The sequence below is a fragment of the Crotalus tigris genome, unplaced genomic scaffold, assembly GCF_016545835.1.
Source record: "Crotalus tigris isolate CLP2741 ecotype Arizona unplaced genomic scaffold, ASM1654583v1 scf7180000018016.4438896, whole genome shotgun sequence".
NCBI classification, from domain to species: Eukaryota; Metazoa; Chordata; class Lepidosauria; order Squamata; family Viperidae; genus Crotalus; species Crotalus tigris.
Window position 1 is genome coordinate 3,180,378 of NW_024096778.1, and position 24,354 is coordinate 3,204,731.

The 24,354-nt window shown below is 38.9% G+C and overlaps 1 protein-coding gene across 3 annotated transcripts in view; it reads right to left on the reverse strand.

The window, feature by feature from the left end:
- Positions 1-381: 381 nt before the first annotated feature.
- The window catches only part of ADGRB3 (adhesion G protein-coupled receptor B3), a 509,374-nt gene continuing 485,401 nt past the window's right edge, over positions 382-24,354 (reverse strand). For all 3 annotated transcript variants that reach the window (XM_039346725.1, XM_039346723.1, XM_039346726.1), the window contains 3 exons: positions 13,964-13,999; positions 5,866-5,970; positions 382-1,271 (listed from right to left, as the gene is read on the reverse strand). In XM_039346725.1, the coding sequence (XP_039202659.1) occupies positions 1,080-1,271; positions 5,866-5,970; positions 13,964-13,999 (333 nt within the window). In that variant the 3' untranslated portion in view covers positions 382-1,079. The remainder of the gene's footprint in view (positions 1,272-5,865; positions 5,971-13,963; positions 14,000-24,354) is intronic.

Consider the following 24,354-nt stretch of genomic DNA (forward strand, 5'->3'; position numbering starts at 1 on the left):
ATCATTATAGTAAGATGGCAGTAAATAAAAAAAAAACATTTTTCTCAGGCTCTGTGTTCTGAAACTTGCACAATGTTTGTCTAGAAAGTTTCCTCCTATGGCAAGATGGAAAAGGACTATGATTTACATATAACAGAATGAATGTAGCAATGCTCTGACAAGTCCAATTTACACTGTATGTTGCCTTCATAGATTAGGAAAAAAAAGAACAGCTCTGCAAACCTATTATTACATTTGAGAAATCATTAGTCCCAAAGGAGTAACAACAGTACACTATTAACATTCTGAGTATGGCTTCGGATAGTGTTGTTAAAAAAAAACATTATAAATATGCAAATTTCAGATCAACAAATCCGAAATAAAATGCACTGAAAATACTGATATGTAGACAAAAGTTTATTTACACCATACAACATTTTAAATATTTTATACACAGCTGCAGCAGGAAAAGCTACTCCAAGCTTCCCAGAGAAAACTGCAATAATAAAGATGTGAAATATATTATTCATATAAAAGTGAGATTATTACTTTATTGCATTTAAAGCAATGAAGAATGTAGCTCAACAGACATTCATTTAATGACAACAAAACTTTGCTTCTTCTGCTTCTTGTTCTTTTTCTGCTTCTTCTTCTTCCTCCTCCTCCTCCTCTTCTTTTTTTTATATTATAAAGTAAAAAGTGTAGTAATGGCCAAACAGACTGTTATAAACTTTAAAAACTGCATAAATATATACATTGTGCTTCATGGTGAAGTTTTCTGAAAACTAAACCAAATGAAGCTGTTACAACATGAACCGTTGTTTGAGGTTTATCTATAAAGATTGACCTTACAAATCCATTCCACGGGTACTTACAAGACACGATGGTAAGAATTGTACACCTGGGGCCTCCACTAGGTTGGCTAGTGGAAATCGATTGTATGAAAAGAAAACCACTGACTTCTGGCCCAGGAAGGTGCTGATATGCCTTAGCCATGGTGTCCAAACAGGCTGGGTCAGGCTTCCCAACGTCTCTGGAGCGTCAGTGCAAACAAAATGATTCTAGGGTAAGCTTTGCGCCTCAGTTTATTTCACCTTTCATTAAACCTCGGTTTGAAAATCACCTTCTTGTACGTCTAAAGGCAAGTTCAGACACTTTTCCCATTCTGCTGGTCTTAGTTCTAAAGCGTCTTTTGCCTCTGAATCTAATACGTTGATGGTGGTATAATGTTGGTAATCGCTTGGGGTTTTGAAACTGTCCCAGGGACTCTTGCTGCTTCCTGCTGGATTTTCCTGTGAAAATTGGGAGATTTAGGGGGCAACAAAAAGAAAGGGAGGGAGAGAGAGTGATTAAAAAAAAAAAAAAGAAAATCTCCTTTTGTGTTTTAGCTTATTCAAGAAATCACACGGGAAAACCAGTCATCAGAAGATAAGCTGATTTATCTCTGTTTGCCATAAGAGAAGATTACCATCATTGAAGGGTGTCAGCCTGGCCTATATTCAGTGTCCATTCTCTCAGTCCTTTCCAAGGGGAGTCACTGATACACTGGAAGTTTTGCCAACAAAGCTGCCAAACGAATTCCCAGCACTGAGGTTAAAACTGAGCAAATTAAGACTTCGATGACCATCCCTGGCAGCTATATATGTTCAGTTGACATTTCTTGGAAGAGAAGGCAGTCATAAAAGACAAGAAGTGATTGAACACTTCCAACCAGATGTTATGAAGTTACAGGTTTCAGGTGTTGCTTTAAATCACCATTGATAATGGTGTGGAAGGCCCTACAGAAAAAAAAATAGCATAGCTTCCTTTTTATGGATAGTTATATGTGAAGAACTGACTTTGGACCTTAAGCTTAAGGGATGCAAATGACATCTATATTTTTATCACTTCGCACAAATTTAAGAAAATCCCAATATATATACATTTGGGAACACATGTATAAGAAGAGAGAGAAGCTTAAATTTTCCTGCTCCTTTTGCACCATGGGATTTTATTTTGTCTTAATCTTTTGGTGCCAATGGAACACTTATTTTAAATCTTTTATCCACATATAGAAAAGGACATTTTTCCAAACAGGACACCAGTGGCAGGGAGTGGTAAGGGAACAAAGATCCCTATTGCATGCCCTACGGTTCCAATATAGATGAGATTACCACCCAGTTTGATTAAAAAAATGTTGCAACACAATCTAATTTAATCATTTTTTTAAACATATAAACTCCTCAGTCACCATAGTCTTGCAGATCTTGGGGATTCCTATTTTCCTTTACAATTTCTGACATGAAGCAAAAATGCCTGCTTTGTTCATTGTACAAGTATAGCAAGGATGCATGATGATGTTAGATATTCTTGCTGGATGCCCTATAGTTATAACATTCTTTCTGAAGTTTATTAAAGTACGGCTTCTGCTTGATTTATGCTGCTTCTCACTGCCTGGATTGGCTTAATATAGAAGCAGGAAGATCAAGCTGATAAGTAATCCTTTATAAAACTGGTAAGTGTATTATATATATATGTGTGTGTGTGTGTGTGTGTGTGTGTGTGTGATTGTGTGTGTGTGTGTGTGTACAGTCTTGGTGTATTCGGGTCTTTTCCCGTGTAAGATTGAGAGTATCTTGGCAACGTTTCAACAAGGTCCCACTCATCATCTTCAGGATGTTACAACACAGCCAACCATCCAGGATAGTGCAACATAGAACTCAGGATATCAGTACACTAGATCTCAGGATGTCATTACAACCTGGGTAACGACCTGGGTAATGGGCTACACTAGATCTCAGGATGTTACCACACAGCCCATTACCCAGGTCGTTACAACACAAAAGACTAATGGGCACACAGCCAGCACCTCAGCTACTTAGGATGTTATGAAACAGCCGAACAATCCACAAACAATAACCCCAACACAGCCAACCAACCCACCTACAGCAACTAAGCCAGCACTCCACACACACCCACCAATATTTATAGAGAGACGGCAGCTCTGATCACACTTTGCTCGCACAAGCACGAAGCCGAAGACCCCAGCCTGGTGTTTTCAGCTTCGTGCTTCGAGGAGCAATTGCACGAAGCTGAAAACACCAGCCTGAAGATGACGAATGGGGCTTTGTCGAAACATCGCCAAGACACTTCCAATTTTACGCGGGAGAAAACCCAAACAACCAAAGACCTACATACAAACACCTGCGAAAACCTCAGAAAACACACACACACACACAGACAGACAGACAGACAGACAGACAGATAGATGTAGGTCTTTGGTTATTCGGGTTCTCTCTCATGTTTTCAGCTTCGTGCTTCTAGGAGCACGAAGCTGAAAGCACCAGCCTGAAGATGATGAATGAGACTTTGTTGAAACGTCGCCAAGACACTTCCAATTTGACATGGGAGAGAACCCGAATAACCAAAGACCTACATACAAACACCCGCGAAACCCTCAGAAAACACACACACATATATATACACATACTAGCTCTTTTTCTATACATACATACATATATGTATAGAAAAAGAGCTAGTCATGAAATTAAAGAACTAGTCATGAAATAAAAAAATATTCTAGATTGTTTTCTGTTCAGCTTTTTATGTGCTTGCACTGTGATAAACTGCCTGACAGAAGAAAAGATTGATAACCTTCTTTAATGAAGGAACAGCGATGCAAAGCCAGAGAGCTCTTAATGTGGAGAAAGTCTTACATCAGATAAAAGCAGAAATGGGCCTAGCTAATCCTCAGAATTTTGTATTAACATGGAATCTGTTTCTAATTTACACAAAAGCTAATGAATCATTTGCTAACAATCTTTTAAGAGAAGCTTAATATTAATCCACTGGAGTTTTATTTTAACATGGTGCTGAAGGCACGTATCACCCTAGCTGCTCTTAAATTTGCAGCATTTGGTACATAAGGCAGAAATGTAGGTTTATTTAAAATTTATTTATTTCATTTGTACATTATGATGTAACTGAATCGCTTTATGAATGAAAAAGTTCAATTGTTTTTGCTAATATTATATAAATGACAATACCCATCCATATTATTTAATCACAATCACTTATATTGGTGGTATTTTTTGCATTTGATTGCTAAAGTTTTAGGCTGTCTTTGTATTTGACTTTGCTAAATTAAGAGAGACAGACCCCTGGAGCATATACAAAGAATCAGTTTCATCTGCTATCTTCCAGATAGCACAAATTGTGTTGACATAAATTTGCTCTGCCCCTATAGTTGATCTTAGGCCTGCCTCATTAGTGAAACCTGTGACTGGTGTTGTCCTAGTAAATGATTGTGGAAGTAGTTAAGGTGGTAAATGGGTCTCCCTGCTGGTGGGCAAAACATTCATCAATTGCTATCCCTAATCTTGGGGATGGAGACAGCATTGGCTGGGAGAAGAATGGTGAGCTCAGTCATCTGTCAGAATTTAATCTGATCTGGAGGAGTAGTCCCAGTAAACCAGAGTTTTTACCCATGCCTTGTGTTGCTTCCAGGGCCTGATGCAGATTCATTCATTCATTCATTCATTCATTCATTCATTCATTCATTCAGTGTATGGCATATCTCAAACATGGACTCTCTCTCTCTCTCTCTCTCTCTCTCTCTCTCTCTCTCTCTCTCTCTCTCTCTGTGTGTGTGTGTGTGTGTGTGTGTGTGTAAACATTTCAACTAGATTAGAAAACACAATAAAATATAAATGTTAAAAAGATCTATGTTCAAATGCCAATGTCTAGGCCAAGGGTAGGCAACCTTGGCTCTTTTATGACTCGTGGACTTCAACTCCCAGAATTCCTGAGCCAGCCATGCTGGAGTGCAGCATTGTTTACATTAAAACGAGTCAGCATCCCCACTGTGCACCTTGTGTTGTTGTGCTATATTGGGATATATTGCTATATTGCCATGCTATATTGTGGTAACCTGGAATCCTGTGATAAACAGTGCCATATGCCACTATACCATAACCTACTATCTCTCTCTCTCTCTCTCTCTCTCTCTCTCTCTCTCTCTCTCTCTCTCTCCCTCCCTCTCTCTCTCTCTCTCACACACACACATGTGCACAATCTCTTCATTTATATCACATTAAATGACAAAAAGCAACACTTCACTAAAAGGCGAATAAGGGTTTTTAAAAATCTGAATGATTGAGAATAAGGTACTTGCCATGATACTACTTGCCATTCAAAAGAATTTAGAATATCACTGCTGAGAAGATTCTGTCAGTTTATCTCTAAAGCAGGGATACTAAGAAAGTTTCTAAAGATTATAATGCAAAGGATGGTTGTTTCTTAATGGAAGAACTCTTCTATTTCAAATAATTATGGTATATGGAGGTAACTACCAATTCTTTGAGTTTTGCTTGGAAATTGACAAAAGTAAAATATGTTTACTTTTGGTAGGGGTAGATGACATTTTTAAGCAACAATTTAATAGTTAAATTTTAAGCTATATAAAATTTTTGAATAGTTTTCAAACACTATTATATATATAATGTTCATAATACTAGATGTCATAATCAACGCTAGCATAACAATTATGAACATTAGAACAATTATAATCTAATATTCATAGTATTATACAAGCACTATAAATATTAGAAGAACTGTGGAAGGTGATTAGTTGGGATATCTCCCTTTATAAGGGTATTTATAAGAGTATTCAATAAGCAATGGATTTGAACAATGTTTTCTAAATCTGCCCTTATCACTAGCAGCTGAGCTTTATGAATAATATTCTACTTCCTGGATATTTTTATTAACTTACGTTAAGTAATATAAACTTTTTTGAATATATTACCTTAAATTTATGGTTTCCACACTCCCCCCCCCCGCAACAGTTCTAAAAAAATAGGGCATTCTTGCATAAATGGAGGTTAAAATTATATATTCCACACTTACCATACTTCCTGATTTTGGTACATCTCTAAATCTGTCTAGTGTCTGAAATTTCTGATTTAATTCTTGAAACAGTTCCATGTGTCTCTTCCTCGTATGCATGACCTTCTGCAAAAATGGAATATAATTGCTTAATACTTATAATGAGCATATTTTTCAAACAACCATGATTTCCTCCAACATAACAAAGCAAATTGAATTTAGCTGAGCTGTCTCTTGCTTAAGATACAAGACATGGACAAGAAACAGGCCATGTCATATTTGATCTGTATTGTGTACCATTGGAATTGGAGGGCTGTTTCTCCCCTGCCCTTTCTGGAATTGCCGTAAAACAATGCTGGTTTATTTTGTGCTTCTGAAGATGCATCATCACAAGAAGAGAAGTACCACTACGAATGATCTTCTTTGTTTGATGGTTAAAATTAGTTTTAAAGAAATGAACTTTTTCTGGGAGAAGGTCCATACCAGGGGTAGGCAACCTTGGCCGGCTCAGGAATTCTGAGCGTTGAAGTCCACGAGTCATAAAAGAGACAAGGCTGCCTATCCTTGGTCCATACTGAGAATCTGGAAGGTCCAATAGTTATACATGTTTCTGATCAGCAAAATATCCATCTGAATTTTTGCAGAATAGGAAAGGCAGCCACTATTTTGAGACCGGTGACAAGAAGGATTACAGGTAGTTCTCGACTTACAACAGTTCATTTAGTGGCCATTGAAAGTTACAACGGCACGGGGAAAAAAGTGACTTATGACCATTTTTCACACTTACGACCACTGCAGCATCCCCATGGTCACCTGATCAAAATTCAGATGCTTGGCAACTGACTCATATTTATGATGGTTGTGGAGTCCCAGGGTCACATGACTCCCTTTTGACAAGCAAAGTCAATGGGGGAATCCCGATTCGTTTAACCACTGGGTTACTAACTTAACCATTGCAGCGATTCACTTCACAACCGTGGCAAGAAAGGTCGTAAAATGGTGCAAAACTCACTTAACAACTGGCTTGCCCATTGGAAATTTGGGGCTCAATTGTGGTTGTAAGTTGAGGACTACTTGTATATTGAACAGGGCTAACGGCTAAAAAATTCTATCACAATTGCTATCACAATTCTAGTGCCATGGAAATGACAGCATAAAAAGGGAGTCCTCTCACTCCTGACCCTAGAAACAAACCAAGAAGACAGTCTTTCCTGGGACTCCTACAGAGCTTGGAAAGAGAGGGGGAGCAGAAAACATTAATGCTGGGAATCTTCATTTTGGGCTCACTCTGTAGGGACAGGCAGAACAGAAATGGGATTATTCTCCAGTGACCTCTTTCTCATTAATCACTGGCACCCCCCAAAAATTCTCATTACTTAAAAGTGGGATGCACACTTATAATGCCTGTGTAGGATATGGCTACATATCTCCATTTTGGTAAGATCATAATTAAATTATGACTAATACTTCAGATTCAAATAATGGAGGAGGAGGAGAGTGATCAGAAGAATAAATTTCAGCATTATAGTCTTAATTTTTCATGCTGAAGGAAGTGTCATATTTCATGATGTGGGCATGAAATTTATAAACCAATTAACCTCAGTAGGATGGTGAGATGCTTCTTGAAGAGCAGAATGTGCAGTGGAGAAAGCTGACCTAAATTTATGGACATCTCACCCAAATGACATTCTGGAGATTTGTAAAAATAGCAATTTTAAAACTTCTCAGGAGCATACTCAGCTCTACAGATATGCATGAAGACATATGTATTTGTTTGTTTGTTTGTTTGTTCAAAAAACCCCAATTACTCATTCAAAATGATTGTCTGCTAGATAAGCCTCATGGTAAGAAATAGCTTTGAAAGAAACTTAGCAAAGGAGCATAAACAAGTATAGTAGAATGTGGAATACTTTTTGCCATTTTATATATACTTCTTAGACTAGAAATGTCACTTAGAGCAGCTATAAGGAGGATTAGAATTATGACTTGTAAGGTGGCTTCAAGCATAAAGGCACACAAGATGTGGTGATTTCATATGACAACAGTCACTTTTTTGAGAATTAAAGTTTGTTTAATTTGGGATACAATGGACATCACTGAGGGCAGCATGAGTGCAGTGATACTGGAAGGCATCATGCTGACAATCTCTGGCTTATGTAGTGATCTTTATAAGCTTTGGATCTATTTAAAAGAGAGCAACAAGGGGAAAAATTCTGAATCAATATAGACAGAATAGTATACAAGATCTCTGCATGCATGGCTGCCTTTAACACAGAAATCTGAAAAGGGGTACTTGGCCAGCTGAGCTTACAAATTTGTGATTGGGAACCAATTTACTACTGAATATTCAGTTCTTACCACTGTATCTCTAAGACAAGCTTAAGTCTACACTTAATTTTACTCAAAAACAATTGATTAGCCACTTAAACAATCGCATTTCATAATTTTTTATTATTGATTTTGAAGGAAGCTAAGTGAGTTGGTAAGTGGATGATATATTTGGCAGAAATCAAAAGGATTATGGCTACATTCAATATAGTAAACCATGGTTAACACATGGGTTAAAATAAATGAATAGCTCGTGTTTTCCAGATTTTGAAGGGAATTGGAAATTTTTTAACTGCTTTAAATATATTTTAAGATTACGCCACTATTTCTGAGTATTTTCACTTCAAAATGGTGAGAAGCTGAGCCCTCATTTGTCACTAATTGTAGTTAGTGATAGCTCTAAAGTTTCAAGAAATGCCTCAGGTCCTGCTTTGCTCTTGAGTTGCCTAATCTCTAGTATATAAGAACTGTGCAAAAGTGTTAGCCAGTTGTACAAAAATGCAGTAAATTAAGAATACTTTCAGAAATAGAAGTGTTAATGGTTTATTTTATCAATTAACAAAGTGGAAAATAAGTGAACAGAAGAAAAATCCAAATCAAATCAATATTTGGTGTGACCACCCTTTGCCTTCAAAATAACACCAAGTCTTCTAGGTACACCTGCACACAGTTTTTGAAGGAATGTGGCAAGATCCCTTCAAGGTTGTTTCAAACATCTTGGAGAACAAACCACAGATGTTCTGTTAATGTAGACTGCCTCAAATCTTTCTGTCACTTCATGTAATCCCAAACAGACTCAATGATGTTGAGATCAGAACTCTGTGCAGGCCAAACTATCACTGCAAGAACTCCTTGTTCTTCTTTATGCTGAAGGTAGTTCTTAATGACATTGGCTGTATGTTTGGGGCCATTATCCTGCTTCAGAATAAATTTAGGGCCAATCACACACCTCCCTGGTGGTATGGCATGAGGGTTAAGTATCTTCCTCTATTTCTCAGCATTGAGGACACTTGATCCCAACCAAATCTCCATTTCCACAAATGCAGTCCCAAACTCCACCATGCTTCACTGTTGCCTGTAGACCAGATGTGTCAAACTCGCGACGTCACATGACGTCGCATAGCGTATCGGAGCTTTTTTGCCATTGCCGGCAATGGGGTGGGTGCCGCTCCAGTATGATGAAACCGGCCCACGGGCTGGCAGTTTGACACCCCTGCTGTAGACACTTGTGTATTGCTTTCTGGATCCTTGGTGAGCAAACTGCCTCCTGCTACAGCCAAATATTTCAAATTTTGATTCTTCAGTCCAGAGCACCTGCTGCCATTTTTCTGCAGCGAAGTTCCTATGTTTTCATACATAGTTGAATTGCTTAGTCTTGTTTCCATGTCGGAGGTATGGCTTTTTGGCTGCAATTCTTCCATAAAGACCACATCTGGCCAGACTTCTCTGTACAGTTTCCTTAGCCAACCACTGCATCTGTAGTCCTCAATCTTGCCCATTTCTTTGTGCTTGAACACCACATCTTGAAACCCTAGTCTGCTTTGAAATCTTTGCCTGGGAGGGACCTTGCTGGTGCAGTATAACTACTTTTTGTCTTATTCCTGTGCTCAGCTTTGCCATGGTGTATGATCTGTGACCTGAAACCTCACCTTAGTAGCAGAGTTTGGCTGTTCACCCAATTTTAAGCCTACTACACTGCTGTTTCTGATTCAGTTAATGACTGTGTTTCAACCTAGATATAAAATAGATGATCGTTAACACTGCCTGGTATAACTGGTTAATCATACACCAGACTCTAATCCTTCAAAATCCCTGACTTAGCGCAAGGGTAAGAATTAATGCTGTTTTGAAGGCAAAAGGTAGTCCACCAAATATTGATTTGATTGGAATTCCTCTTCTGTTCATTTACTTTCCATTTTGTTAATTGATAAAAAATAAACTGAGCTGTATATAAATTTAGTAAAAGAAATGGCTGATTGAGAGCCTCCCAGAGTTCAACATAAGATGAACACACATATATGCATACATATATAGAGACATATTCATACCATATACTGTGTATGTATGTGTGTGTATGTATATGTGCATACATATACATACACACATATACACAAATATGCTTTAAATAACATAACCATACCTCCTCAATCTGCCACCCATTCTAACCCAAGGCTTTTGGAAAGGGCCACATTTTAAGGCTCTTTTCAACACGACCACATGTATTTCAGGGTGAATGGTATGCCAAAGGGCACATGCTGAGATAGAGAAGGCAGATCTCCCTCTTTTCCAAATTACAAAATAATATACAGGGAGTTTCTTATTTGACACATATGGTTATTTGGCCAATTGGTTCTGCGCTCTTCTTCTACCCAATAGAGATGAGCACACGACAGATGTGGGATTATGAGAGATACTGTATGTAAAATATGTGTGATATACGTATGCTCTATATTTAAATACCAAATTCTACAGCAGCAGCAACTGGTAAAATCTGGTGAAATATCCACACTTTGGCTGATGAGTCGAATGTGGGTGAAAGATAAAGGCGAACAGAATGTTTTTACACATTCACAGGAGCAGTGGCGAAGTCTGCTGTCTTAGTGGTAAGAAGAATGTCTTCAAATCAGTTGCCATAGAGAAAAATGCTAAGAAAGAGAACCACGCAGAATATTTGATCTTTTCTGACCCACAAAATCTACTTGGTATTGTGATTATGTAGTTTCTCCTGATATGCTCAGGGAAAAAAAAGTTATAATTGCTTTTTGGTACTTGATTTGCTACTTAATGTTTCACTGTCTTTCTGTTGAGTACACCATCTTATCAAGATTGTTAAGTCGATGCTTTCTAGTCTATTTCTTCTTTGGGCACAGGCAAAATATGTGTAAAAATAGATTTGTAATTTTTAAATCTTCCAAATAAAACTCCCTCCCCCTTTGTTTAGAAAAAGAAGAATGCTTGCATGGGTATTGAAAAACAAGTAGGGAAGAAGGAGAGGGCTGTTGGTTGTGACTGATTATCATGTATAAGAACACAGTACTGGAAATCAGAAAATGGGGCCAGCAGATGAAGTAACCCTTTTGTTTCCCAGTTTTCCTTCTCCACTTATATCACCAGAATGGTTTTCACTGAACTAGTGTTTCCAAATTATGTTATGAATATTCCCTTGGGAAGACTACTATTTTAAATGCAGTCTCAAAACATATCAATTTCTTCTGAGGTAAAGGCCAGGAGGCAATCCTCACAGTCTCTATTTCCTCAAGGAAGAATGGAGTAATTTATTTATTTCTATTTATTTATTAAATGTATATGCTGCCCATTTCAATAAAGTGACTCGAATCATTTTCCCAGTTGTAATGTATGGCTGTGAGAACTGGACCATAAGGAAGGCTGAACGCCAAAGAATGGATGCTTTCAGGTTGTGCTGTTGGAGAAGACTCTTGCGAGTCCTTTGGGCTGCAAGGAAATCAAGCCAGTCCTTCCTAAAGGAAATCAACCCTGACTGTCCTTTGGAAGGGAAGATATTGAAGCTGAGGCTCAAATACTTTGGCCACCTAATGAGAAGAGAGGACTCATTGGAAAAGAATCTGATGTTGGGAAAGGCTGAAGGCAAAAGGAGAAGAAGGGGATGACAGAGGATGAGATAGTTACCTAAATGCCATCAACACACTGAACATGAGTTTGGGCAAACTTCTGGGAGACAGTAGTGGATTGGGGGGGTCTGGCATACTATAGTCCATAAGGTCGCAAAGAGTTGGACATGACGTAGCAACTTAACAACAACAAATTACTAGAGAGAGGGTTCATCTATTTATTTCTGCTTCTAGAATTGGTCTGAGCAGAATCCTATAGGAGGACAGATTGCTTGGAAGGCTATAAATATTTTGGTCTGCTGGTTAAGATATCAGATCCAGTTTGGTCTAGTGGTTAAGGTACCAGGGTAGAAACCAGGAGACTGTGAGTTCTAGTCCTGCCTTAGGCATGAAAAATAGCTGGGTGACTTTGGGCCAGTCTCTCTCTCTCTCAGCCCACCTCACCTCATAGGATTGTGGTGGGGAAAACAGGAGGAGGAAGGAATATTAGGTATATTTGCTGCCTTTGGTTACTTATAAAAATAATGAAGGTGGGATAAAAAATAAAATCTAAAAATTAATTAATTAATTAAGCATTTCACCATGGTTTTGCATGCCAGAAGATGTTCACATAGAAAGGTGATACAAGCTAGTTAAAATGTTTGACAGATTTACAGTGCATTTTTTAAAATCACCCTCACCTCCCTTAACTTACTTTCCTGCAGGTTTTAATAATGCAATTATTAAAATACCATATGTTTTTAGTAAAGGATTTTTTTTAAAAAATGCATTTCATTATGAGATAAATGGTAATTCTCAACTTAGGTTATTTTCTCAACTGCAGGAATATTTGTGCCTAGTATTATCTTCTATTATGTGCTGCTGTTTGTTTATTCACATTAATATGAATGATTCTTCTGGTCTTAATGAGTATAAATGATGATAAAGTGCTCCTAAGAATATGTTGAATATGCAAGCTTTCAGTTTCACACAATTAATTATAATTGTTCCAGTTAGTGTGAACAGGAAGTATTAGGCATAAAAAAAAAAGATTCCACACATTCTATATATTTAGATGAACTGAAGAAGAATACTCTGTTCTGAATAAATACACATGCTTCTCAGTCCTAAATCTTAATGTCTATCATCTAGAGAAACCAATGGCAATTATTTTTAATTAAAGAATGAAGTTGTTAGGTTCTAACTTGTTACATTTTGCTGATCAGGTACATCAATCTTTCACAATGAGAAAGTATGCTTAGGTCATTTGTTCAGTTAAGTTTAAATTCTGATAAATTAAGCAAAACAAAACATATGCATGTAGAAACATATAGTACTACATAATTAAAATTGACCTGAGAGAATAAAAACTTCCAAAACTTAAAAATACTAGAAGAGCAACTATACAGACCATCATAACTTAAGGACTGAATATTTAGTCTGCCTTCAACTATTCAAGTTTAATAGAAGACACTTGGTTAATTAATAAGACTTTAGGTCCAATCCTGACCATGAATAATTTCATCTGAGCAATTTCAGAATATTCTCCCCAAATATATTTGGAGATAGTATTGTACATGCCTAGTACATATAGTACATGCCTCTTTGATAGCAAGTGTCTCTCTTATACATAGCAACTTTCTGCAACGTAGTGCCTTCTGGGTCCTTATGTACCTGTCATGGGTCAGTGGGAAATATATGATGATACTTGATCTTTACCCTTTTATGTGATTGCCTTTAAATTAACCTGACTTTTAATTACTTGGAAGGAAAGGAATTGTATTATCTCTGTATTCAAGTATTTAAATAGGTGAACAAATTTAAAAGTCCATGGTCCAATCCCTCTCCCAAAAATTTTGTAAGAAAGCTGGGAATCCCAAATTAATATACAAGGAGGCAATCTATTTAGGAATAAAATGATATGAAATGGGCTAAGGAAATAGAATTGTGATAATATATATATAAAAAAGAAAACAAACAAAAGGTGTGGGTTTTTTTTTTAATACACAGCATGAAAGGAAAAGAAAGGTTAGGGAATAGATTTCAGTAGTACATTTTTTTTTTAAACAAAACACATACAACAGAATGTTTTACCTTATAATTAAAAGCATTGATTATTGTTTGAATGCTGAATTAAAGTATATTTAAACAAATATCTCTTATTCATCATGATTTAAATAAAATACATATTGGCTGAATATAAGTAGTATAGGGACACTTACTTCAAAGTCGAGGTCAGAATAACGTGATTTTCTCCTCTGTTAAATATTTAGTAGAAAACAAAACAAACAAAATCACATATTAATTTAACTGAGCATCAATACAGTAACAATGCTGCATTTGTTTTGGATAATATTTATTTGTTGACTTACTTAATGGAACTTCTATCTATGCTATTCTAACTGAGCAGTATTCTGCCCTGTTTTTGATGGAATATTTGAATTGTATATATACTTTTTATCATATTTAAAATGGATCCACTGCTAGGCAAGAAAATAAAGATTTACAAGTTCTACAAGTGGGTCATCTCTAAATATGATTAAATCTCGATCTAATCCAATATCTGGTGAAATTACTTTAATATTACTTCAGTGTATTACTTCATAAAACCAGTGCTTTTTTTCTAAAAAAAAAAAAAAGGTGCCAGAACTCACACACGTCATACAACCCACCTTGCCTACCCTACAAGGTTCCATCCAAAAAAGTTGCTGGAACTCCGTTCTGGGCATTCTATGAGAAAAAAAGCCCTGCATAAAACTCTAATTGCCCATGATGCTAATCAAAAAACTATTTCCTTAAAATTATCATTTGAACTTGAGCAATATAGCCTAGCTTTACTTGACAGATTTTGTTCTCAGCTATCATTTAGCCTTTATTGTCACATTAAGAGGAAGATCTTCATAAATCTGAGTTTTTCAAACATGGAAACTTGCTTCCAGCTGATTTTAAAAGAAATAGGAAATATGAGAATAATAGAAAACAGACCAGATTGTTTCATAATACCAAAACTGTCTTCCTTCATTTTAAACTTCATCAGTAGAATGCAAGAAATTACTTTCAACCTTCTAATTTTCATTTTGGTGTTTTAGTATATCTCAAAAGAAGAACTGAAAGATTGGCTAGAGAAAAGAAATAAGATGGCCAACCGCTAATTGAATTTGACCTTTTAAATCTACAGTATCATGCAACCATAATTGTTACCTTGAAAAGCTTTCACAGAATCAAAACTAGAAGGATGTGATCTGCCGAAGTTTGTATTTTGGAGAATCGAACACAAAGTGGTTCCAATTCAATTTTGCATTTTGTCAGCAGGCTCACTTAATAACTAAAGAAATGTCATTTATATAGCCAGAACAGGGCAATGAAATTTCATTGCCATCTGTGTAAGCTCTCTAGAGTAAAAATACACATTCAGAACTCACTTCATTCAAGTGGCAATATATTTAAATAGACAGCATAGGTGAGATGTGCCCAATGGGAATGCCATTTACTTTGGCTCTGTGACTTAGGAAAAAAGGCCTGTAAATGCATTTCAGATGGTGACCCAATACAACAGTGGTGGCAAAACTATGGCATGCATGCCAGAGGTAGCACTCAGAGCCTTCTCTGTTGGCATGCGCACCACCACCAGCAGCAGGTCCATAAGGCCGCCACCGCCGCCCTGAGCAGGAGCCCCGCCCATCACAAAGGAGGCGAAGCGGCCTATTAGCAAGCTCGAGTAGAGGTGGTAGAGCAGAGGTCACCAATCATTGCTGATTGGTGGACTGGAACAAAAGGGAGGAGGAAGCATTTTACATGTGTGCATGCACGCACGGGGCCGTGAGCACACACGTGCTGCAAATGGGGTGGGGCTAGTGCCTGCGTGATATTCACTAGCCTTGCCCCGTTCTTGCGTGATGTAGCACCTTGTATCTGCACCCCGTGGTGCAGCGGTGGCCATTTTTGCAGCCCTGTTTTTTGCATGCCAGAGGCGGCAGTCAGAGCCCCCCCCCCGAGGGCACCACAATGCTGATGTAGCCCTGGCACTTTGCGATAAATAAATGGATTTTGGGTTGTGGTTTGGGCACTCGGTCTCTAAAAGGTTCGCCATCACTGCAATACAACATAACATACATCCATTCAACTCTGCCTTAAACCAAAGATGTACACATTTACTTTTCAAAATTGTACACTCTGAGTAGAGACTATTTCCCAAAAGTATAGAGAAGAAAAAGAAGAACTGAAATTAGTACTCAGACATTATTTGCTACAAAATTCTGGACAAATTATTTGCAAAACCAAACTGGACAGGCTTTCCCCAGACATTTGTTTTGTACTGCAAATAAGTTGTTAGCCCTTTGAGGTAGACCATGTCAAATAACAACAACAATAGATTACTGCTCTTAGGAATCTTGGAAGGCACTTTATTGCAGTTAGATGATTGTAACAGAATCTTGAATGCCTGTCAAAGCTCTAATTAATTAATTAATTAATTGGAAGAGCTGGAAGGGACCTTGGAGGTCTTCTAGTCCAGCCCCCCTGCTCAAGCAAGAGACCCTATACCATTTCAGACAAGTGGCTGTCTAATCTCTTCTTAAAAACCCCTAGTGATGAAGCGCCCATAACATCTGAAGGCAAACTGTCTGAAGTAAAGCTCTCCTTTACAATCAGAGTGGTGTAATTTTCATACGTTCTACTTTTTCCAGGACACAAGTATTTTTTTTTCTATAATAGTTTGTTATTTGCGTCCTCCTTTCCTGAATCAAATGCGTGTTCTTTCACATGTGGGGAGAAATAAATCTTGCCTAAGGGCACATAACACTCTTGTGTGTAAAAGATGCACAGGTAAAGAGTTAGGGTACTGATAAAAAATGGGGGAAAAGGGGGGGGAATGTAAATGGCCTCTGCTGGAAAGATGTGGTCCTTTTGTTGATTACCAGCATTTCTTTGGGTTTTAACTATAACCAGATTAATGTCACAGGAAGTAAACAAAATTGAGTCAAGTTTTAAACGTTCCATCTAGTGAAAGAACAAAGTTGCAAATCATAAAGTTGGCTCCTTTCAACAATGTATTGTTAAAATTAAATAAATAAAGGACAAGGAAACAACAGAATTCTACGAGATATGGAATAAATGTTGTTTGGCTAGAAATAAAAATGTATGATAATTTATGTAAATAATTATAAATAATATGTATGAGATATATCACACAATACTGTTAAGGGGAAAAATGTATTTTTTATTTTAATTTGTTTGTTGTATTGTAAAAAAGGAAAAATAAAATTAAAAAAAATTAGCCACGAGATGGAATGCTAAGCTGTAGTTGACTGAAAGTAGAAATGACAAGTTCTAACAACTTTGTAACCGGACCAGACAAAGGGACTGCAGGGAAAGTATACAAAAATGAGCCCTTTCCTGATACAATAAACGATAATTTACTGTTCCATCTGATCAGAGTCAGATAATGGGAAAATGAGTTTGATGTAGAAGCTAAGGTGCAGGCCTAGAAATCAGGAGAATGTGAATTCTAGGGCTGCCTTAGGCATGAAAGCTGGCTGGGTGGGTTAGGCCGGTCCTTCTCTCTCAACTCAACTTACCTCACAGGGTTGTTGTGGGGAAAATAGGAGGGGGAGAATTTGCTTTCTCTCTCCCACTTAAATTGAGCCCACACACATCCTACGTCACCATGCTCATGAATCATGATGTATTTTATTTATTATTAACATTTATTATAGAAAAGTAGACATCTAGCAATGCCATCTATGGAATTGCAGGAGTCTGATATTTACTCAAGGGCTCTATTTGAAACGTTGATATCTGAAAGCTACTTATTAAAAACAATAGGATGAAATCAGAGCAAAAGGAAACAGGTTGAATGTCAGAATTTAGATTGGCTTTTGTGGAACAAATGAATGTGAGAATGTATTTAATATCTTGCTATTTGGGACAGAGTCCTAGGAGCAAATGTAATGTATTCTCAGACCCAAACAATTGGAAAAAGAGAAACTGATGGCCCTTTTCCATTTCTTTAATTACCCAGCTAGTATAACTATAATAAAATTTTCATTCAGGCAACAGGCTGGGGAGGAATCTAAAAACGTGAGAAAAAGAAAACTTTGGTGCGGTTCATTTTGCATCGATTCGGCTTTGAACTATTCTTAGAGAGAGTTTTCTCAGTATAATTCTAGATCAGCTTTGAACTCTGCTCACTGAAGGCCAAAAATAGAAGAGCAGAGAAGGATTGTTTCCATAGCCCAACCTGCATTACACTGTTCGCAGGAGGAAGATACATTCCTACCCAGTGACTCATGAAACCTCTTTTGGGGTGAAATGGAGGATAAATGCCTCCTGTGTGCTTTCCTCTAATCAACAACCTGATTCATTACACCAGACATTGCTCAAAATACATTAGGGAGTGGAGGTCTTAAATAGAAGGAGTAAATACAATATTTGGGTGAAATATTTTTGGCTAAGCTTGTACCTGCACTTTCATTTATATAAATCCCTGTCATCCATGTTTTATAAGTCACTGAAAAATTAAATTCATAACCAGAGCCAAGAGAGAGAATTTGCTTTTCCCTCCACCAAATAAAAGCAGGAGTGAAACATTTCGTCCCTTTTGGTATTCTAGAGATAAAGGTGTACATAGTCTCTTCTTCTGCCTTAATTGTCCTTACACATGTCTTCCTCTTTTTGAAATCCTAGTTAAGAGGCCTGAATGCAAGATTTGCAGGTGATTAGTCTGTAATTTTAGGGGCAGCATGGTCGCTGGAAAGCCGCTAGCCCAGGTTCCAGACCCGAACACCATATGATGGGATGAGCTCCCATTACTTGCCCCAGTTCCTGTCCAGCTAGCAGTTTGAAAAGATGCAAATGCGAGTAGATAAATAGGTACACTTCAGTGGGAAGGTAACAGCACTTTGTGACATCATGCTAGCCACATGACTGCAAAAACGTCTTTCGACAGCGCTGGCTCAGTGGCCTTGAAATGGAGATGAGTGTCACACCCTAAAGTCAGCAATAACTAGAAGAGTAAAATCCGCGGGGATTCCTTTACCTTTAACCCCTAATTTAGGTAGGCATAGAGGAGTTATTTGGTATGATTAAACATACTATGCATGTAAGTGAGTAGTTTCATTAGATCAGCCTATTATATATCTGAAATATACATGGGAGGGAATAATTACTAAATTGTTGTTGTTGTTGTTAGTTGCGAAGTCATGTCCGACCCATCACGACCCCAAGGACAACATTCCTCCAGGTCTTCCTGTCCTCTACCATCTTCTGGAGTCCATTTAAGTTTGCACCTACTGCTTCAGTGACTCCATCCAGCCATCTCATTCTCTGTCGTCCCATTCTTCTATTGCCCTCAATCTTTCCCAGCATTAGGCCCTTCTCCAGTGAGTCCTTCCTTCTCATTAGGTGGCCAAAGTACTTGAGTTTCAACTTCAGGATCTGGCCTTCTAAAGAGCAGTCGGGGTTGATCTCTTCTAGGACTGACCGGTTTGAACGCCTTGCAGTCCAAGGGACTCGCAGGAGTCTTCTCCAGCACCATAGTTCAAAGGCCTCAATTCTTTGGCGCTCAGCCTTTCTTATGGTCCAACTTTCACAGCCATACATTGCAACTGGGAAAACCATGGCCTGGACTTATACGCACTTTTGTTGGCAGGGTGATGTCTCTGCTTTTTAGTATGCTGTCTAGATTTGCCATAGCTTTCCTCCCCAGGAGTAAGCGTCTTTTAATTTCTTGGCTGCAGTCCCCATCTGAGGTGATCTTGGAGCCCAGAAAAATAAAATCTGTCACTACCTCCATTTCTTCCCCATCTATTTGCCAGGAATTGAGAGGGCCGGATGCCATGATTTTGGTTTTCTTAATGTTGAGTTTCAAGCCAACTTTTGCACTCTCCTTCTTCACCCGCATCAAGAGGCTCTTTAGTTCCTCTTCACTTTCTGCCATTAGAGTGGTATCATCTGCATATCTTAGGTTGTTGATATTTCTCCCGGCAATCTTAATTCCAACTTTTGATTCATCTAGCCCTGCCTTTCTCATGATGTGCTCTGCATATAAGTTAAATAGGCAGGGCGACAGTATACAGCCTTGCCGGACTCCTTTTCCAATTTTGAACCAATCAGTGGTTCCGTGTCCAGTTCTCACTGTTGCTTCTTGACCCGCATATAAGTTTCTCAAGAGACAAATGAGATGGTCTGGTACTCCCATCTCTTTAAGAACTTGCCACAATTTGTTGTGATCCACACAATCAAAGGCTTTAGCATAGTCAATGAAGCAGAAGTAGATGTTTTTCTGGAACTCCCTAGCTTTCTCCATGATCCAGCGTATGTTGGCAATTTGATCTCTAGTTCCTCTGCCTCTTCGAAATCCTGCCTGTACTTCTGGTAGTTCTCGATCCACATACTGCTGGAGTCTAGCTTGTAGGATTTTAAGCATAACTTTACTAGCATGTGAAATGAGTGCAATGGTGCGATAGTTTGAACATTCTTTGGCATTGCCTTTCTTTGGAATTGGAATGTAAACTGACCTTTTCCAATCCTGTGGCCACTGTTGAGTTTTCCAAATTTGCTGGCAAATTGAGTGTAGCACTTTTACTGCATCGTCTTTTAAGATTTTGAATAGCTCAGCTGGAATACTGTCACCTCCACTAGCTTTGTTGTTGCTCAGATTTTCTAAGGCCCATTTCACTTCACATTCTAGGATGTCTGGTTCGAGGTCAGTGACCATCTCATTGTGGTTATCTGGGATGTTAAGCTCATTCTTGTATAGTTCTTCTGTGTAGTTTTGCCATCTCTTCTTAATCTCTTCTGCCTCTGTTAGGTCTCTGCCATTTTGGTCCTTTATCATGCCCATCTTTGCATGAAACGTTCCCTTCATATCTCCAATTTTCTTGAAGAGATCTCTGGTCCTCCCTATTCTGTTGTTTTCTTCTATTTCTTTGCACTGTTCATTTAAGAAGGCATTCTTATCTCTTCTAGCTACTCTCTGGAATTCTGCATTCAATTGGGTGTATCTTTCTCTTTCTCCTTTGCCTTTCGCTTCCCTTCTTTCCTCAGCTATTTGCAAAGCTTCCTCAGACAGCCATTTTGCTTTCTTGCATTTCTTTTTCTTTGGGATGGTTTTAGTTGCTACCTCTTGTACAATGTTGCGAACTTCCATCCATAGTTCTTCAGGCACTCTGTCTATCAGATCTAATTCCTTAAATCTATTTGTCACCTCTACTGTATATTCATCAGGAATATGATTTAGTTCATACCTGAGTGGCCTAGTGCTTTTCCCTACTTTTTTCAATTTAAGCCTAAATTTTGCAACGAGAAGCTCATGATCTGAGCCACAATCAGCTCCTGGTCTTGTTTTTACTGACTGTATAGAGCTTCTCCATCTTTGGCTGCAGAGCACATAGTCAATCTGATTTCTATGTTGACCATCTGGTGATGTCCATGTGTGGAGCTGTCTCTTGGGTTGTTGGAAAAGAGTGTTTGTTATGACAATCGTATTCTCTTGACAAAATTTTATCAGCCTGTGCCCTGCTTCATTTTGTACTCCAAGGCCAAACTTGTCTGTTATTTTGGTTATCTTTTGGCTTCCTACCTTAGCATTCCAATCCCCCATGATGGTAAGGACATCATTTTTTGGTGTTAATTCTATAAGGTGCTGTAGGACTTCATAGAACTGGTCAATTTCATCCTCTTCAGCACCAGTGGTTGGGGCATAGATTTGGACTATTGTGATATTGAATGGTTTGCCTTGGATTCGAACTGAGATCATTCTGTCATTTTGGAGATTGTATCCCAGTAATGCTTTTCCTATTCTTTTATTGACTATGAAGGCTACTCTATTTCTTCTGAGGGATTCTTGCCCACAGTAGTATACCTGATGGTCATCTGAGTTAAATTCACCCATTCCTGTCCATTTTAGTTCACTGATTCCTAAGATGTCGATGTTCAGTCTTATCATCTCTTTTTTAACTACGTCTAGCTTGCCTGGTAGAGGACAGGAAGATGGTAGAGGACAGGAAGACCTGGAGGAACATTGTCCATGGGGTCGCAACGGGTCGGACATGACTTCGCAATTAACAACAACAACAAGCTTGCCTTGATTCATGGATCTTACATTCCAGGTTCCTATGGAGAAAAAATCTTTACAGCATCGGACTTTCCTTTCACCACCAAATATATCCACAGCTGAGCGTCCTTTCGGCTTTGGCCCAGTCGCTTAATTCTTTCTGGCGCTACTAGTACTAGCCCTCTGCTCTTCCCCAGTAGCATATTGGACACCTTCCGACCTGAGGGGCTCATCTTCCAGCGTCATATCTTTTTGCCTTTTAGTACTGTCCATGGGGTTTTCATGGCAAAGATACTGGGGTGGTTTGCCATTTCCTTCTCCAGTGGATCACATTTTGTCAGAACTCTCTACTATAACCTGTCCGTCTTGGGTGGCCCTGCACGGCATAGCTTATAGCTTCATTGAGTTACACAAGCCCCTTTGCCACGACAAGGCAGTAATCCATAAAGGGGTACTAAATTGTGTTGAATACCAATTGGGGAGTTCTCTATAAAGGGAAGTGTTCTGTCTGTCTATTTGTCTGTCTCTCTCTCTCTCTGAGAGAGAGAGAGAGAGGGGGGGGAGGGAGGGAGGGAGAGAGAGCGCTCAGGGCCTACTTTTAAACAAAAATGCTACCAGATTTCCCCCCCCCCATTCATCTCAATACTGAACATATTTGGTAAGCCCTGTTGCTTTGTTGAAGTAGAAAATTATTTGCATTAAATGTTTCTGCTCAAAGCTTTAGTGGCTTATACAGTAATGCAATTTTTCCTGAAAAGTTATTTTGCACATTTTGAGAGGATGAGCTTTTTCTTTTCTTTCAGGATGTCTCTTGGAAAATGCCTCTCCTGAAAAAGTACATATGCCAGATCTATGACTGCAACCATGTTTTATGTCTTTTTCTGCTTCATTTAGACAGTGAGAGAGCAAGCGAGCGAGATGTATTTAATTTGGATTTCTTCTTCCCTAAGTTCCCCTCTTCTTTTGTCTGTGAATCAAAATACCTGGAATTTACCACTCTCCTTCCAGGTAATAATAAAGTCAATATCTTTGCTGTGAGTACACATTGTTTCCCTGGAAAAAATATGGAAGTGGCTTGTCTCCGCCTCCTTCTAGGCTGCTTTATTTCAATTTTCTGTCTAGTCTACAGATGTGGGATCTCCCATCCAAGGACTGACTAGACCAGTGATGGCGAATCTTTTACAGACCGAGTGCCTAAGGGCCACCCACCGCCTCCACGCCCCACTGCAGATCGTCTAGGAGGCCCAGCAGTGCCATGGCTGCCATGCCCTCTGCCTGCATCCTGCAGCATCATCTGTGTGTGATACGGCACGAGGGTGGAATCTTGTCCCCGCTGCCCGGCTGCCATGTCCTTGGCTGTGCTGCTCCATGCCGGCTGCGCCCAGGGGCAACTCTCCTCTGGGGGAGCTTCTAGTGAAGAAGGGCTGTGGGGGGAGGCAGGGCTGGGGCAACAGTGTGCGTATCCACAGAGAGGGCTCTGAGTGCCGCCTCTGGCATGCATGCCATAGGTTCCCCACTACTGGGCTAGACCCACCCTGCTTAGCTTTTTGAAAATCAGCCAAAATCAGCTAGTTCCTGCTGTAACTCGCTTAACAAGTCCAATTGTCTTATTATACTCTTTTTAAAGCACTCTCCAGTTTAAAAGCATGCAAATTTGGACTGAAGAGGTGCTCTTCAAGAGATTTCTTTTGAAACTGCAGAAATCAAGCTAAAAGAAAGGTGGCTTGTCATCTCTGCAGACAACACAAGCCAAGGGAAAATGTTAATGTATTAATTTCAAATCCACTCTGGGACTCTTGAATTAGTATGAATATTCTGTGATCAGTTCAGGATGGTGTGGAAGGAATGAGAACCCTCAATCTCAGACTGTGCCTTTTTGTTACAACTCACAGGCTGTCGGAGTTAGCTTGGATGAGTTGAGTCAGAGCTTTTGTATCCATTCAAAGATCCAGCTTCTCAAACGTTTGAGATGCAAAATTGCAGCAGTTTGTAAGAGGAGCAGCAAGAAATACTGTAGCTTCATTCCCATGATTCATCCTATTCTCAAGTAGTCAAGAACTATCAGTTCATTTCACTGATTATCTAACTAGGCCATGGGAAGGAATTACCTTCACAATTCAGAAAGTAAGTGAAGATGAATTTGCTTTTGCCTTCCCTAGTAGTGGTTTAGAGCAGGGGTCCCCAACCCCTGGTCCGTGGACCAATACCGGGCCGTAGCATGCCAGCAACCAGTCTGGATAAACAAGGAAACCCCTGTCCACAGGATGCAGGCAGCACACAATACCATGCCCCTTTCGGTCCACAGAAAAACTGCTCTCCGCGGAACCGGTCCCTAGTGCCCAAAAGATTGGGGACCTCTGTTTTAGAGCAACCATGGGCCATGGACTACCTGTGGCCCTGGACAGCTAGTAATGCAACCCCACAAGATCATAAACTTTTAACAGGATGTGATTTATATGCATTAACTATATTATATATGTACTTGTGGCCCAAAACAATTCCTCTTCACTCAGTGTAGTCCAAGCAAGCCAAAAGGCTGGATAACCATGCCTTAGAAGA